Source organism: Triturus cristatus, chromosome 4_2, assembly GCF_964204655.1.
Source record: "Triturus cristatus chromosome 4_2, aTriCri1.1, whole genome shotgun sequence".
NCBI lineage: Eukaryota > Metazoa > Chordata > Amphibia > Caudata > Salamandridae > Triturus > Triturus cristatus.
In genome coordinates this window covers 701,857,126-701,874,361 of record NC_140586.1, presented here as the reverse complement: position 1 = coordinate 701,874,361, position 17,236 = coordinate 701,857,126, and the positions used below count along the sequence as shown (strand labels likewise).

At 46.4% G+C, this 17,236-nt stretch overlaps 1 protein-coding gene across 1 annotated transcript in view; it reads right to left on the bottom strand.

Annotated features, from left to right (window-relative positions):
* TTC22 (tetratricopeptide repeat domain 22) overlaps nt 1–17,236 on the bottom strand; it is a 222,604-nt gene that overhangs the window by 118,866 nt on the left and 86,502 nt on the right. Inside the window, exon 2 of the mRNA XM_085602535.1 lies at nt 12,590–12,645. Within this exon, the coding sequence (XP_085458661.1) occupies nt 12,590–12,645 (56 nt within the window). The remainder of the gene's footprint in view (nt 1–12,589; nt 12,646–17,236) is intronic.

The following is a 17,236-nucleotide window of genomic DNA, read 5'->3' as shown; positions in this document are numbered from 1 at the left end:
AGGATTCACAGAAAGCCCCAGCATCTATAGCCAAGCACTGAAACGAGAACTTGACAGTATACACATGCCAGTCAACACTGCCCTGCTTCAATATGTCGATGATCTGCTGATCACCGCTAGAAGCGAACCTGAATGTGAAAAAGCCTCACTGACGGTATTACAATTTTTGGCCGAAAAGGGGCACAAGGTGTCCCCTTCTAAGCTGCAATTCTGTGTCCAGCGAGTTGTTTACCTTGGTCACTCGCTGTCCAAGGAGGGAAGGCAGCTTACACCAGATCGCATCCAGCTAATTGCAAATATGCCGATACCCAAGACACAAAAGGAGGTGCGGGCTTTCATAGGCCTCACTTCATATTGTAGGCAGTGGATCCCTCAGTATGCATTTCTAGCAAAACTACTCATTCAATTGACAACACAGGAGGCAGCCACATCGACTGTTCTCCCTTGGACTCAGGAACATACACACGCTTTTGAAAGTTTAAAGAAAGCTTTATGTCAAGCACCTGTCCTAGCAACACCATGTTACAGCAAACAATTTACGCTCTTTGTTACAGAACGCGAAGGTACTGCTCTGTCAGTACTCACACAGGAACAAGCAGGATCACACAAACCGTGTGCTTATTTTTCTAGTACATTAGATCCCGTAGCTCAGGCTCTGCCTGCGTGCCTGAAATCAGTGGCAGCAACAGCTTTAGCAATCAGACAAAGCGATGCCATAGTATTAGGACATCCATTGACAGTACAAGTACCACATGCAGTAGAGGTTCTCTTGAACCGCACACAGACACAACACTTGACTATAGCACGGCTCACTGGTTACGAATTAACATTGTTTCAGCCACATATAGAAATAAGACGTTGTAGTACATTGAATCCTGCCACACTGTTACCAGTAAACGGAACAGACCCACTTGCACATGATTGTATTGAAGTTATCACTATCACGACGAAACCTAGACAAGACTTGACAGATGTCCCATTGTCAGATCCAGACCTAACGTTGTATGTAGATGGTTCATGTATGAGAACAAGTACAGGAGAGTTAGTGGCCGCGTATGCAGTCACAACAGACACTGAAGTCATTGAAACAAATCGTATTAATACCTTGTCAGCTCAAGCAGCAGAGCTCATCGCTCTGACACAAGCCTGTATTCAAGCTACGAATAAGAAAGTCAACATATATACTGATTCACGTTATGCATTCGGAGTTGTACATGACTTCGGCGTGCTGTGGCGAGAGAGAGGTTATTTAACTTCTCACGGTACCCACATCCAGCACGGACCCCTTATTCATGCCTTACTAGATGCAATACATCTACCCATTGCAATATCAATTATGAAATGTAAAGCTCATACGAAAGTTACCGATATCATTTCTCAAGGCAATGATCTAGCTGACAGAACAGCTAAACAGACTGCTCAAACTCAAACATCCGACATGACAAAGACAATAGTCCCGACATCAACATATTGCATGATGGTTAAGGATCCCGCTCTTGACGTAATCGACATACAGACACATGCTACACCAGACGAAATAAAGAAATGGACTGAATTAGGAGGGATCCAAACGGATCAAGGATGGATGACGAAGGAAAAATCTGTGTGGTTCCTTCCTGATTCAATGGTCCAAGTTATCATTAACACTGTACATAGTCCAGCACATCTAGGAGAAAAAGCTATGCTAGATAGCATCCAACACATTTGGTTCAACAAACATTTACGAGCAGCAGCTAAACAAAAAGTCCGTACCTGTATGATCTGTTGTCAGTTTAACCCAGGTAAAAGCATTCCCGTAGAGCAGGGTGGATTTCAGCCTCCTGATCACCCTTTTGAAGTCCTCCAGATGGATTATATCCAGATGGAACGATGTCGAGGATTCAAATATGTTCTCGTAGTTGTCTGTGCTCTTTCCCGTTGGACAGAGGCATACCCGGTTTCAGATTACACTGCCCCGACTACTGCCAAACAGTTAGTTCGAGAATTCTTCCCACGGTACGGTTTACCACGTGTTGTCTACTCAGATAACGGCCAGCCGTTCTCATCCGAATTAATGAAACACGTTTCACTTTTGTTAGGCTATCAGTGGAAGTTTCACTGTGTCCGACACCCCGAGGCAGCAGGTCTCGTGGAAAGACATAACCAGACCCTGAAAATTAGATTGTCCAAAATATGCAGAGAGAAAGGTGTCGACTGGGTAGTAGCCTTACCCGTTGCACTCTTTTACATGAGAATGGTAGCACACTCTCGAACAGGGCTATCCCCTTATGAAGTGATCTTCGGTAGACCACCAAATATGTGGGGGACGCCTATACCACGCAAAATAACTGATATTGACTGTAATATGCTGACAGATTACTTGGCTTCCTTGATGTCTGCACTACAATCTTGTCGTTCACAGGTAGCTGCAGCTTTTCCCGACAACACCGAGTTGAAACCCCATGACGTAATTCCAGGGGATTTGGTTTTAGTGAGGAACTTTGATCGGAAGTCTCAACTGGATCCTAGGTGGAGGTCGCCTCAGCTCGTACTGCTAACGACGAGGACAGCCGTAAAGATCGAAGGTCGAAAAGGCTGGATACATTCAAGTCATATCAAGAAATTTCATGGACTACCATCAGACGTAAACGACACACCTTGCGTGTCTTCCCCGATTGACTCAAAACTTCCTTTGGTTGAACTGAATAGCCATGAACTATATAAACTAAAACTTAGGTCTAACAAGTCAGGCAATTTGATTGTTTAAGTCCTCTCCAAGGTGAAGCGGTCGAATTTGTCTCTGACATGTACCCCTTAGACCTGTATAGAGAAAGAAACAAAAGGATAAAGCTGAAACGACATGCGTACTGTAAATCACTGCGTAGTCATTGCACAGTGACGTTATTAATTCTGTTTTCCTTAAGTCTTTTAGTAATTACTGCAAGTATATTGTTGCACACATATTATCCTATTTCTAGACATGTTTATAATGTTACTGCTGAACATTCTTTTAGTGAATTACCTCCGCATGAATTGTCTTATAGATTTGCGCTGCGCAATAACACTTTTATTAGTATGTTACATCATTCCCATCAGGTTAGCAATGCTACAAATTGTTGGATATGTGGTCGACTCCCTCCCTATCAGAACTATAAAGGAATTCTACCTCTCTTTCCATACCCGTTCACACACAATGGCTCCTGTGGAGCATGGTTTAGTTTAATTAATTCCCAAGATTCGAACTCCGCAGTTTATCAAGACAACTGGGTATGGGGAAACCTGCACTTAGTTTTACTCAAAGTCTGCCACCCCAACAAGGAGGGACTTCCCAAAAGAACAGGAACTGATCTAGAAAATGAAGTATATGGATTAGGTAATTTTACGCTCAATCTCATGATCTTGAATGTCGAATCCGAAGCTGCCCCAATTTTGCCCGCTATGTCAGTATTTTCAGTTAAAGGTGAATTATGTGTAAGAAAGAATGGTTCCATACATATGGGCCATAGTAAATGCACCACTGTAATAGAATTCAGTGATCAAGGCAAGTCTACATTTAGAGCTTCCCGCCATTCCTACTTCATATGTGGTCAGACGGCATACATACGTTTGCCACTAGATTGGGATGGTACCTGCTACATCGGATTCCTTTTACCACCTGTTTTCCTAGCTCCTCCTGATTATCACAGAAATACTCATTTAGTACACAATAGAGAAAGGAGAGATCTCCCAATAGTCGATTACACTGAGACAGCATGGGAAAAATACACAGATTTTAATAAAGGTCTTTTTCCCTATATAGGTACAGTTACCAATAGTAAGCTGATACGTAGATTAACCAGAACCCTTGAAGCAGTAGTGAACGAAACTATCTCCGCCTTAGGCAATTTAACAGAAGAGCAGTCTGCTATGCGGATTGTTGTGCTTCAAAATCGTCTTGTCCTTGACGTCATCCTGGCCGATAGGGGCGGAGCTTGTAGGGTCATCGGATCAAGCTGTTGCATTTTCATACCAGAAAATTCGCCATCTGTATATAAAGCCATAACTCGCCTTCATAAGATTGTAAGCCAGATACACCAGAATCCAGGCACCTGGACTTGGTCCGGTTGGTTTTGGAGTGTATTATCTACCTTTGGATGGAAGGTCCTATCCTTCCTAGGTATTGGCTTCCTCATATTATTCAGTTGCTGTCTATGTCTACAATGTGGACCAGCGATCTGTGGTCTGTGTGCCACATCGTGTATTCCACCACCAAAGATTTCATTCATCACGGAAGAAGAAAGAAGAACAAATGATGCTATATGAACAGATCGATGGATTAATGAAGATTGATATCTCTTGACGGGCAAGTAGGGGACAAGGAGGGAATGTGGAAATATGGATTTTTCTGGTCAGTTATGTCCCCTATCTTGGACCCCAACGGTTTCATGTATAAATCACAAGTACATGTATGTTCCCTCCAGTTCCAGTTATGAAGACGCAAATACATGTGCGTCCACCGTTAACATGTCCTCTTTCAGATCCGCCATGAATGGGCTGGATACTCCATTCCTAAGTACGAAAGGCCACCGGCTTTATATGGTTCACTTATGCCATTTTACAGTCCAGGCAAGTAGGCCCTGATTCTGCCATCAAGCTTTTCCTGCCTTCTGCCTCTGAGAGCTCCAGTCTGAGCCTGCATCTGTATCCATGAACTTTGTCCTCATTCTCTGCGCAGCTAACGGTGCCTGACATCAGCCTGTTGCCTGCCAAAAACTGTATTTCACCTTCAAGATTATCTGCTTTGCTCCGCTCCCTATCCAATGCATTCCTGTCTAGTAGTTTAAAGTAAACATTCTTCCAGCTACCGAGCAAAGGGCCCGGCTTCTCTGTCTTTATGCAAGTAATTCATAGCCCTGTTACTATGGAAGATTCCTGCCCTCGCATCTAGTGTAGACACTTAGACGCTTGTACACGCACTAACAGTCAGTATAGTCAGTATAGAATAAGATTCTACTCTAAGAGACCTCTCTTTTGGATAACATAGTTCTTTAAACATAGGATGTTAGATATGATTTGGGAAGTCTCAACTGGATCCTAGGTGGAGGTCGCCTCAGCTCGTACTGCTAACGACGAGGACAGCCGTAAAGATCGAAGGTCGAAAAGGCTGGATACATTCAAGTCATATCAAGAAATTTCATGGACTACCATCAGACGTAAACGACACACCTTGCGTGTCTTCCCCGATTGACTCAAAACTTCCTTTGGTTGAACTGAATAGCCATGAACTATATAAACTAAAACTTAGGTCTAACAAGTCAGGCAATTTGATTGTTTAAGTCCTCTCCAAGGTGAAGCGGTCGAATTTGTCTCTGACATGTACCCCTTAGACCTGTATAGAGAAAGAAACAAAAGGATAAAGCTGAAACGACATGCGTACTGTAAATCACTGCGTAGTCATTGCACAGTGACGTTATTAATTCTGTTTTCCTTAAGTCTTTTAGTAATTACTGCAAGTATATTGTTGCACACATATTATCCTATTTCTAGACATGTTTATAATGTTACTGCTGAACATTCTTTTAGTGAATTACCTCCGCATGAATTGTCTTATAGATTTGCGCTGCGCAATAACACTTTTATTAGTATGTTACATCATTCCCATCAGGTTAGCAATGCTACAAATTGTTGGATATGTGGTCGACTCCCTCCCTATCAGAACTATAAAGGAATTCTACCTCTCTTTCCATACCCGTTCACACACAATGGCTCCTGTGGAGCATGGTTTAGTTTAATTAATTCCCAAGATTCGAACTCCGCAGTTTATCAAGACAACTGGGTATGGGGAAACCTGCACTTAGTTTTACTCAAAGTCTGCCACCCCAACAAGGAGGGACTTCCCAAAAGAACAGGAACTGATCTAGAAAATGAAGTATATGGATTAGGTAATTTTACGCTCAATCTCATGATCTTGAATGTCGAATCCGAAGCTGCCCCAATTTTGCCCGCTATGTCAGTATTTTCAGTTAAAGGTGAATTATGTGTAAGAAAGAATGGTTCCATACATATGGGCCATAGTAAATGCACCACTGTAATAGAATTCAGTGATCAAGGCAAGTCTACATTTAGAGCTTCCCGCCATTCCTACTTCATATGTGGTCAGACGGCATACATACGTTTGCCACTAGATTGGGATGGTACCTGCTACATCGGATTCCTTTTACCACCTGTTTTCCTAGCTCCTCCTGATTATCACAGAAATACTCATTTAGTACACAATAGAGAAAGGAGAGATCTCCCAATAGTCGATTACACTGAGACAGCATGGGAAAAATACACAGATTTTAATAAAGGTCTTTTTCCCTATATAGGTACAGTTACCAATAGTAAGCTGATACGTAGATTAACCAGAACCCTTGAAGCAGTAGTGAACGAAACTATCTCCGCCTTAGGCAATTTAACAGAAGAGCAGTCTGCTATGCGGATTGTTGTGCTTCAAAATCGTCTTGTCCTTGACGTCATCCTGGCCGATAGGGGCGGAGCTTGTAGGGTCATCGGATCAAGCTGTTGCATTTTCATACCAGAAAATTCGCCATCTGTATATAAAGCCATAACTCGCCTTCATAAGATTGTAAGCCAGATACACCAGAATCCAGGCACCTGGACTTGGTCCGGTTGGTTTTGGAGTGTATTATCTACCTTTGGATGGAAGGTCCTATCCTTCCTAGGTATTGGCTTCCTCATATTATTCAGTTGCTGTCTATGTCTACAATGTGGACCAGCGATCTGTGGTCTGTGTGCCACATCGTGTATTCCACCACCAAAGATTTCATTCATCACGGAAGAAGAAAGAAGAACAAATGATGCTATATGAACAGATCGATGGATTAATGAAGATTGATATCTCTTGACGGGCAAGTAGGGGACAAGGAGGGAATGTGGAAATATGGATTTTTCTGGTCAGTTATGTCCCCTATCTTGGACCCCAACGGTTTCATGTATAAATCACAAGTACATGTATGTTCCCTCCAGTTCCAGTTATGAAGACGCAAATACATGTGCGTCCACCGTTAACATGTCCTCTTTCAGATCCGCCATGAATGGGCTGGATACTCCATTCCTAAGTACGAAAGGCCACCGGCTTTATATGGTTCACTTATGCCATTTTACAGTCCAGGCAAGTAGGCCCTGATTCTGCCATCAAGCTTTTCCTGCCTTCTGCCTCTGAGAGCTCCAGTCTGAGCCTGCATCTGTATCCATGAACTTTGTCCTCATTCTCTGCGCAGCTAACGGTGCCTGACATCAGCCTGTTGCCTGCCAAAAACTGTATTTCACCTTCAAGATTATCTGCTTTGCTCCGCTCCCTATCCAATGCATTCCTGTCTAGTAGTTTAAAGTAAACATTCTTCCAGCTACCGAGCAAAGGGCCCGGCTTCTCTGTCTTTATGCAAGTAATTCATAGCCCTGTTACTATGGAAGATTCCTGCCCTCGCATCTAGTGTAGACACTTAGACGCTTGTACACGCACTAACAGTCAGTATAGTCAGTATAGAATAAGATTCTACTCTAAGAGACCTCTCTTTTGGATAACATAGTTCTTTAAACATAGGATGTTAGATATGATTTGGGATTAGGTTGACTTGACCCTCCAGACTTCTGTCGCCACATGTAGAGCTAAATGTCAAGTCCCCTTCACCCCCTAGTTACACGTCAATCACACGTCATGCTGCTGCGCGCGCATTTCTGCCAAGTATTTCTGCTGACGTTGCGAAATTCTTTCATGGAACCACCCTATTATGACATCATACCTGATGACGTTCTTTAGCTACGCCCAGTTACACCTACTTTTGCTACGCATGTATGTTTTATCTTTACTATCAATTGTTACGCCTCCTGCATTTGTTTCACTGTAAAGCCTATTGTATAAAAATGATTACCTATCAAAAAAGTACGGTCTTCACTTCCTGAACCTTCGTGGTGATGGAATCTGGAGCTCATCAATTTAAATTGATTATGGAATAAAGCCCGTTCCGAACCTCTAATACCACGGATTCTGCCTCTTATTTTACTGAGCTATTGTTATAGATTTTCCGCATCAAATTCAGTCCCGGTAATTAAATTATTTACCACAATATGACCGAGCTTATGCCCCTGGGCAACTCCCCCTCCTTCAATCCTGTTCTGCTCTGGCCTAATTGTCTCGGTTCGGCACCAGTACCGAAGATCCAGATTAAGAGCCTTGGCATGTGGCATGATTGTTCGCTCAGCTTTAATCAACAGGCTGCTAAAATCTCAGCCACATGCTACGGACTTCTGAGGATGCTCCGCAAGATCCTTCCCCTTCTCCCTTTCCAGGCGAGAAGGATCATTGTCCAAGTTCTCATCCTTTCTCACTTTGACTATGGGAGTTCCCTCTATCTGGGAGCCCCCCAATCCACCATCCATAAGCTCCAGATCATTCAGTACTGTGCTGCTTGCATGCTCCTTCAGATTCCCCGACGGCAATCTCCGAAACCATCACTAAGGAGCCTCTATTGGCTGCCAATCAAGGCGAGGATCCAGTTTAAGGCCATGTGCCTGACTCGCAGGGCCTTCTGGAAGAAGGGCCCAGCGGCAATCCAATCCATGATTACCCCCTACCAACCTCCCAGAGATCTCCGCTCTATGCTTTCCTTCCTAGTCGCCACACCCAGAATAAGGAAAGCTAGATGGGGCGGGCGCTCCTTCTCTTATAACGCTGGCAATTCTAGGAATTAACCTGCTGTTATTTCGAAGACTCCTAAAAACCGTTCTTTTCAATGAATGTACCTAATCCTCTCCTTTCGTGTCTTTCTGTGTTCGTCCACAGCGCTGTGTGGCCTCAGGGTAGCCATCGCGCTATATTAATTCTATTTCATTTCATTTCATTTGCTCCCAAGCTGTCTTTGCCTGGTGCAGGGCAGCTCTATAGGACTTCCTAGCAGCTTTAATGAGGGGGCAGTTCTTATCTCTAATTGCTGCGGCTAGGAGGAATCGTTTGTGTCTGCAATCTTTGTTGAACCACGAGAGGGGGCCTTTTGCTGGAATACTGGATATGCTGCCTGAGTTGGGAGCTAAAAAGTGTGCATTAAGGCTGCCAATCATGCGAGAGTGGACCTCAGGTACATTAGCCATCCACTCGAGCCAGAGGCGGCAACCTGTAGCTCAAGTGTACCTGCAGCCAGATCCCGTCGTATGCCCATAATCTTAGGTTCCTGGAGGGATACCTTCCGCCATTTTAGGTATCTATTACAGTTCGAGGGGATGATGTCTCTGGTGATGGTGGGTGGCAAGATGTTCGCTGAGTGATTGAGGACTTCCAAAGGGGGTTTCATTGTTAAGCAGAGGGGGTTATGGTCACTTTCTGTGGTAGTGCCCACACTCATTCCAATCAAATCACCCTCAAAGCCGCACGTCAAGGAGGATGTAATCAATGCGAGATGGGCAACTGGCTCTGTTGTATGTGTTTGCGCCCTGCTTATCTGATAATGTTCTGTCATTGGCTGCCTTAAGACTAAACTCTACAGTGAGGGAGTTAAGTTGGAGCGCCAGCTGCATCCATCTTTTCACTGGTGGAAGGATTAGTGGTGAAACTGGCCCAATTTAATGTCGTTGTCCTCAGTTCCTAACAGATCATCGTTATCCAAGGGTTCAAAGGTGCAGTTAAATCACCTGCTACTACTACTCTGGCATGGACCGTGCAGGTAGATAAACTCTCTTCTAGTGTTGTGATGATGGGTGAAGGCATACCCCCTTTGGTCCCCCTAACATAAACATTGAACAGATTTAATGTGGCTCCCCCCCTGAGGCCCCTAATACTAACCCCCAGAATATCAGGGCTGGAGCTAGCGAGGCTTGTAATTTGGCAACCCAGAGCGATACTAATCCAGATGATCAAACCCCCAGATGGACGCCCTCTTCCAGTTTTCACTGGTGAGCAAAAGCAGACATACCCTGATTTATGTAGGGGTACCAGGTTCCAGGTCTCCTGGAAAATGCAGATGTCGGCACCCTCAATTTGATCATTCCAGGAGGGAGTTGACATTTTGCTGCTTAGCCCAGCAACGTTCCATGATATTACTATAGCTGTTTGTGAATATCGAGGTTGCATACATCGTTTTTAATGCAGTGGCTAGATAGATCATGTGCAGTGGATTGGTGGCTTGAGCATGGTAAAGGGTCTTCTCGCACCTCGTTGTTTGTACTAAGAGGGGGGCTGCTTATGCTAACAACCCCCAGTTGGTGTCCTCTTTGTTTCGGGGTGCCGGCTGAGCGGCCATGGTGCTGGTAGGGTTAGTTAAGCTGTTAAGTGAGGAAGTTTCTGGACCAATATGCCGCTGAGCTTCGTTGGGTAGTCAATCATTGATCGCTAGAGAGGATCCATCTGCTAAATGGGGGAATAGGTGGGGGGTGTGCTGTCTAGCCTGGGTGCAAGTTGGAAAGCGCTTAAGCTGGATATAGGAGGTGTCCGGGGGACAAGTACAGAGTTCTAAGGCGATAAGATTGTCTGCCAGGTTAGCCCCTTTAATGGTGAGCTCGATAGAATCAAATGGCTGCCCGGGGGAAGAACATCTCCAGGGCCTAAGTATGTCGTCACGGATTATCGAGCAACATCCCCCAACATGGCGTAACCAATGGATTGCTTTAGTGGTCAGGGAATGTTCGCCCTCAGGACCCTTCTTTCTATCGAGTTTTGGGGCATTAACCAAATAGATTATCTGAGCATTAGGTAAGCGTTGGGGGGCCGAATGGGCCATCTGATATAAGCTGCGGGAAAGCAATTGCTGGTCCTGGGCCTGTGGTGGAACACTATATCTTGTATTTCAGTCGGAATCCTGCGGAACCACAGCATTATACAAGAAGTTTTTGGAGGTGTTAGAATTGCTAATGTGTTTATTAGTGCCTTTGGGTAAAGCACAAGTATTGGCCGGAGGGACAGAAGGAGAGTAAATGGAGCCATGGGGGATGGAGCCCCTGCCGTGGGTGGCGGCCTTAGTGTCGTGTGGTGGTCGTAAAGGGGCTGCAAGTTGGTTCCTGGGATAGGGATACCAACCTGCTGGGAAGACAGTCCATTCTGCACTAACGATTTAACAAGGGTAGTGAGGCCTTCATTCATAAGTCTCAGGGATCCTATTTCTGCTCTTAGCGTGTCTATAAGTTGGTAAGTGGCCTGGGGCTCTGGGGCAGGTACTGGATTAGTCGCTCCGAGGAACGCAGTAGGGGGCGGGTCGTCAGACAGATCCAAGAGGGGGGTGAACCTATTTGAACAGGGAATAATAGGACCAGAGTGCGAGATGATATTACTGGAGTCATTGGGCGAATTTATAGGGGATGAGCAAACCCTGGCAGTGGCTAGTGATGACTCCTGAATACATAGGGGGGCCCCTTTGGATGAAGTCTTCTGAAACATTACAGGGATGGTAGGAGACCGACTTTGGCCAGAAAGACATGGAGGGGGTGAGGCAGGGTTGGTGCGTGGAGCGGCAATTTGTTTCTCCACAAGAATGTCCTCGCACTCACTGATGTGTCTATACGGTCAATAACACAATTGCTACCTGAATGTTTTAGCATCTTACGAACCTTCTGCCCCTTCCCAGCTTTGCCACCACCACCGCCGCCACCACCTTTACCCTCCATAGATTTCCTTTTACCCATTGCTCTAGCCCAAAAACAGGATGAAAATCAAAAAGCAAAACGAGTATCAAGGCAAGTATGGCAAGCACGAAACAGTTCCACCAAGTCTATCAGCCTATCAGTCAGTCAATCGATAAACCTGCGGTTACTTGGTATAGTAGCTTGACAAACGAGGCGGCAGTGTCGGCAAGCAGTCCCAGTTACAGTTTTCCTTGCAGTGGTAAAATCCAAATCAATTTCCCCATGGAGCCACCAGATGAAACGGGTACATAAAGGGAAGATAAGCACAGTACCTCACAGGTCAGTAACGACCATCATCCATCAAAAAAGGGGCCTGATGAAAGGGGGGGTGGCCTTGCCCTGCCTCTTCCTGTCACTGATGGTGCTTATATGCGCCTCCGGGCGCTGACAAGTGACGAGGCGTAGGAAGGAGCAAGGGAGCCTGGTTAATTGGGTCCTGTGGACCCCTCGATACGGCCAAGCTGCGCGTCAGTAACTTCCAACTCCCCATTCTACATGACTGAACTTATAACCATCTATGATGGCCAAAAGAACACGCAGAGCCAAATCATAATAAAACTTGTACCACAAACCCTGGATGTGTGAAATAGTGCCGCGTCCTAAATCAGACTTCTTCTTCCCCTTCAGAAAGGAGTTGACCCACAGTGCTTACAAGGGAGGGTTTCTGTGCAGTCATCACCATATGCTCTTGTCTCAAGCACAAGATCCCGCGTTTGACCCCTGCATGGTGGTCAATTGTTCATATATGTACAGTGCTTTCTTGCTTCTCTGCTAGGTTTGATCTACACATTCATATATATTTAAATTCTTGATATAAAAAGTAATAATTTTACATGCGCTCGAAGCTCTGAGATTATGCACCACTGTAAATACTATTTGCAGTGATGTAAGTACTTTTCTTATATTTGTAGGAAGAGAACCTACTGGAATAATCTATATGTGAATGAGATCAGAACCTTACCTGATGTACATGGTCACCATAGTGAAATACCAGCTTCTTTTTTCTTCCACAGGAATCTGAAAAATGGAAATGGACATTTGTTACAAAAATCTAAGTATATATTTTATACAGAATTATACAATAAACCATTACATTGAAATGATACTGTACTTTCTTAGATCCTGAAAAGTATGCCGTTTTCGCCCTGATACACGTGCCTCAGCTTCAAGCAATCGGTGGCCTCAGTCAAAGCACTTTTTCTACCCATGGGCATACTTGAAAAAAGGATTTGGCAAAGAACCACTGTATGTTTATGTGTTAAACATTTGTGTTATTCCCCAAACAAATGTTACAATTTCATCACTGTACAATTTTATGGCACCACGAAGTGGAATATTCACCCTTGGGGCTCTTGGCCCTGTTGGGTAAACTAAACTCCAAAAGGAAAGGCCAGGCAATAGCAGTGAAACAATAGTTGGCGCTGAAGCGTAGCCTGGTCTTTAGAAGTGCTCTTCAGTGGATTACCTATGAATCTAGCCAGAGATGTAGGCATGGACCTTCAGAGTTAACCCCTCACAACTAAGCCATATATTTCCGGGGCACCTAGGCAGCACCGTAGCGCCAAGACACATCCAGGTTTAGAAGTATCTATAACATAACATAACACCCTAGTCTAATATAGCAAGAAATAGGAATTCAGTGAATCAAGTGTAATGAGTTTAGCAGTCCAGCTCATTTGCCGGCTTGGACGGGATGCGTCGTACCCACGCGCTCGGGCCAGGCGTGGCCTGATGCGCATAAAACAAGCATTTACAATGCAATGGTCTCGGCATTGTTAAAGTTAGAGCTATTGGCATTGCTCATGACATTATTTTTGTTTATGTTTTTGTTTTTAAAACATTTAAAGAAACTGCATTGTTATTTACACTGTCAATAGCTTAATCACTCTCAAATGCAGGTAATATGTATTCTTAACTAGGAGTCGGTGGGTCCCTTTTTAATGCGGGACACAATCGGGCACTCCTTATTTAACCAACAGTACTAAGCATGGTAGGTCGTTTTGGGTACACGGCTAATAAGCGAAACTTAACTATAAACCCCAAAATGGAAATTATGCTATTTGCAACGTCGGCTAAGTTCACAGGCGGACACTTGGCACTAAGCATATTGTGATGGACAGCGTGTGACAAAGATAAGGCTGTATTCCCTGCAGCAGCAGCCAATAGCTGCAGTTGTGAAGATCACAGAGCAAACCTCCACACATCTCAGTACCCCAGCATAGCTGCCAAGTGGGTCCACGTCAGAAGTGTCAACTCCTACCAGCCCTGCTTTTTAGCCCACGTTTTTAGGTCCACGTTTAAATGTTACAGTGAAACTACAAGTCCCCGAATTCCACGTCCTGTTAGCTATAAAAAGCTAAGACTGGCTAAAGGTGTCGCACGTGACAACTATGAGCAGGTTACCCAGAGTAAGAGAGAAGTGAACCGAAGGAATGACCGCAGAAGAGGTAAAACGCAGGCAGCAGCACGCCCACCAGTCTGTCTCACGAGACTTGTTGCAGCACCACCGGGGCAGCACACGCGCCAGGCAGGGCGGACTTACCCTGCTCGCCGAGTCTCCTGAAGGCGACGCTCCTCAAGGCGGCCGCCATGTTAGTGCAGTGGGAGTACATTCCCTTGGAGCTGGCAGAGCCCACCTTCTCCTCTCACGGTCTGGGACCAGCGGCCAGCGCGTTCCCCCTCTAGGACGGTGTGCTTCTGTTATTGCCACCACCGGTGGCGTCAGGGATAGGGGGAGGAGGAGGCAACCTTGATCCGCGACCCGCCCTCCAACGGACAGACCGACAGGCAGCAGCCCGCTCAGGCACCCGCCATGTCTCGTTCACATGGCCGTGTACACGGCTGGCGCGCGTGTCATGTAGTGCACGACCTTCCGAGTTGTTGAAGATAGCCCTCTGTCCTCGAAACACCGGCCCAACAAAAGTAATCTCGTCATCAAAATCCGTGGGACAGAAAAAATCCCTTCGAGATCTCGGAAGGAAAATACACTTTTATTTCAACAGCAGTGAAAGTGATATGAGGATTTGCGTGGATCATAGTTCAGGAATTGAAACAACTTTAATCTGGGAGCCTTAAATTGGGAGTCAAAGTGGGCAACAACAAGCACACCACTGCCTTTCTCCGAGGCGAAGCAGAAATGCCTCAGAGAAAGGCAGCGGCGGTTTCGGATTCGGGGGGAGTGTTTTCCTTTCTCTCCCCTTGCCATTGGCTGGAGGAGAGAAAAACATGCCCAGCAAAAAGCAACGAAAAAACACGCCCCCGAATCCGAAAAGGACGGGCCTGTTTTGCAAGACAAGCCTCTTCTCCAATGGCTGGCCAGCATTTAAGAGGCCAGCCAATGGAGAAGAGGCGAGAAGGGGGGCGGGTGCAAGCCCCTTTTCTCCAAGTCATTAAATCTCGCGAGCGAGACTGCGCAAGCGCAGCCTTCGCAAGCCGAGACCTAAAAAGGGGGAGTGGCCGCACGAGGTCAGCTACCTGACCGAGACACAGTGGTGTTGGTGTGTTTATTGTGTCTCCACCTACGCCATCATATACAAGGGACACAACGTTACTGCAGCCCCTACACTGGCGACGAGTGCAGAGCCGTTCCTGAGCGACCGGAGAGGTGCCAGCGAAGCCCCTCCGGCATCCCGCACATTGACTGTACCAGTGAGGAAGAGAATGATGTCTGTGTTCTCAGGACCCGGCCGCTCCAATATCCTGCAGGGGAGGTGCCATCAAAAGCAGCAACGCGCCACAAACAGCGGAGAGAGGCCAGTAAAAACGCGGCCCCCTCCCCCCGCACGGCACAACAGCATAGCCTAGCACGCACACAACGCACGCTATCCCACCATGAGCAGCAGGTACGCGGCCCCAGCGACGCCCACACATGGAGAAGGGGGCAGAAGGAGACAACACATTTTCTCCCCCCGCAGGCAAGGGACTGAGGACTAAATAAAAGTGCCAAACACACATAAAGAATAAAACAGGAAAAGGCCTACACCTCGAACATCTTCAGGCACATTCCCAACCAGGGCACAAGAGGGTAAGAGGGCCTACCCAGCGCCATTGTGTTACACACAGCAAAGGAGGGGCATGAAAGGAAGGATTATAAGACCCCAGGAGAAAAAGGACGGACGGAACAAGAACAGATATAAATACGTAAGAAAGAGTGCACACAACAGAAGACACCATCAAAATAACTAACACAACACAAGGGGAGCGCCCAAAGAGGCAAGATAGGAGATGACCCTGGTGCACAGATAACAGAGCCACAGAAGAGATCCGCGCTCAAATAATCCAAAGCATCTGCAGTAAGGTACTACGCGGGCTTATCCTGAGACAGCCAAATATACCCCTTAACGACATATTAGTCCTAGCCAGGATGCATGACCTCTCGGCAGCCAGGGCAGATGAAATAGATCTAGCCCTGACGCGAACAACCAAAAAGACTGTGGCCGTCAAGACCAAGCAAGCCGACGCAGTGAGGGCACGAGACAGAGGGACGGTGCAGCGAGACCGTCCACCCCACACCCCCAAGGGCCAGTGCGGGTATTGTGAGCGTGAAGACCACCCCATCCAAGCGTGCCTTGTCCAAGGTCGGACATGCTCCCACTGTGGGATTCCGAAACACTTTTTGTCATTGTGCAGGAAACGGAATCACGGGAAGGACAGCTGAGGGGGGAAACCGATGCGGAAAATGGTGCGCCAACTGTCTAGCGTCTTCTCTGCAGTGTCGAGCAGTGGAAAAGGGGGTGAGCAGGCCACATATCGGGCGGAAGACATGTCCACAGAAGATGACGAAGTAGGGACGTATCTAGTCTCTTTCACACAAGAACTGAAGAAACGAAGAAGACTGCAGCCCACGTTCACCGTGAGAGTAGCAGGTTCGGAGGTGAAGGCCGTCATGGACACAGGAGCCTCGGTGAACGTCATGGAAATCCAACAATATAATCGACTAAGACCCAGACCCGAGCTCACGCCATCCAAGACAAAGATCTTCGCATACCGGAGTAACTCACTCTTACCCCCAACGAGGGAAAATGACCATGCCGATCCGGTCAGAAGACAACAAAATCATAACAACAGTCCATGTCATCAACCAGGCGGCCGAAGAACTGCTGAACCAATTTGCAAGGGACTGGGATGCATCAAGGGAGCCCCGGTGAAACTTCATATCAACCCAGTGGTGGCCCTGACAGCCTTTCGCCACCGATGGATCCCGTTCTATCTCAGGCAGTTAATGGAGCAAGAACTACAAAAACTGGAAGACCAGGGAGTCATTGAGAAGGTGTCCCTGGGTGTCCCCCATGGTTATAGCCGAAGAAGCCACCACAACCAGGGAAGATCCGGTTGTGCATTGACATGCGCCTCCCCAACAAAGCGATCCGGAGGTAGCGCCACATTACACGAACGATGAATGATATAGTGGCTGACGTCAATGGGTTCCGGTGGGTCACAAAACTGGATTTGAATGCAGGATACCACCAGCTGGTCCTAGCCAAGGAAAGCAGGTACATCACTACGTTCAGCACCCACCTAGGGCTGCAACGGTACAAGCGCCTCAATTTTGGAATATCATCTGCGGCAGAGATGTTACAGGACACGATAAGGGAGTTCCTGACAGGCC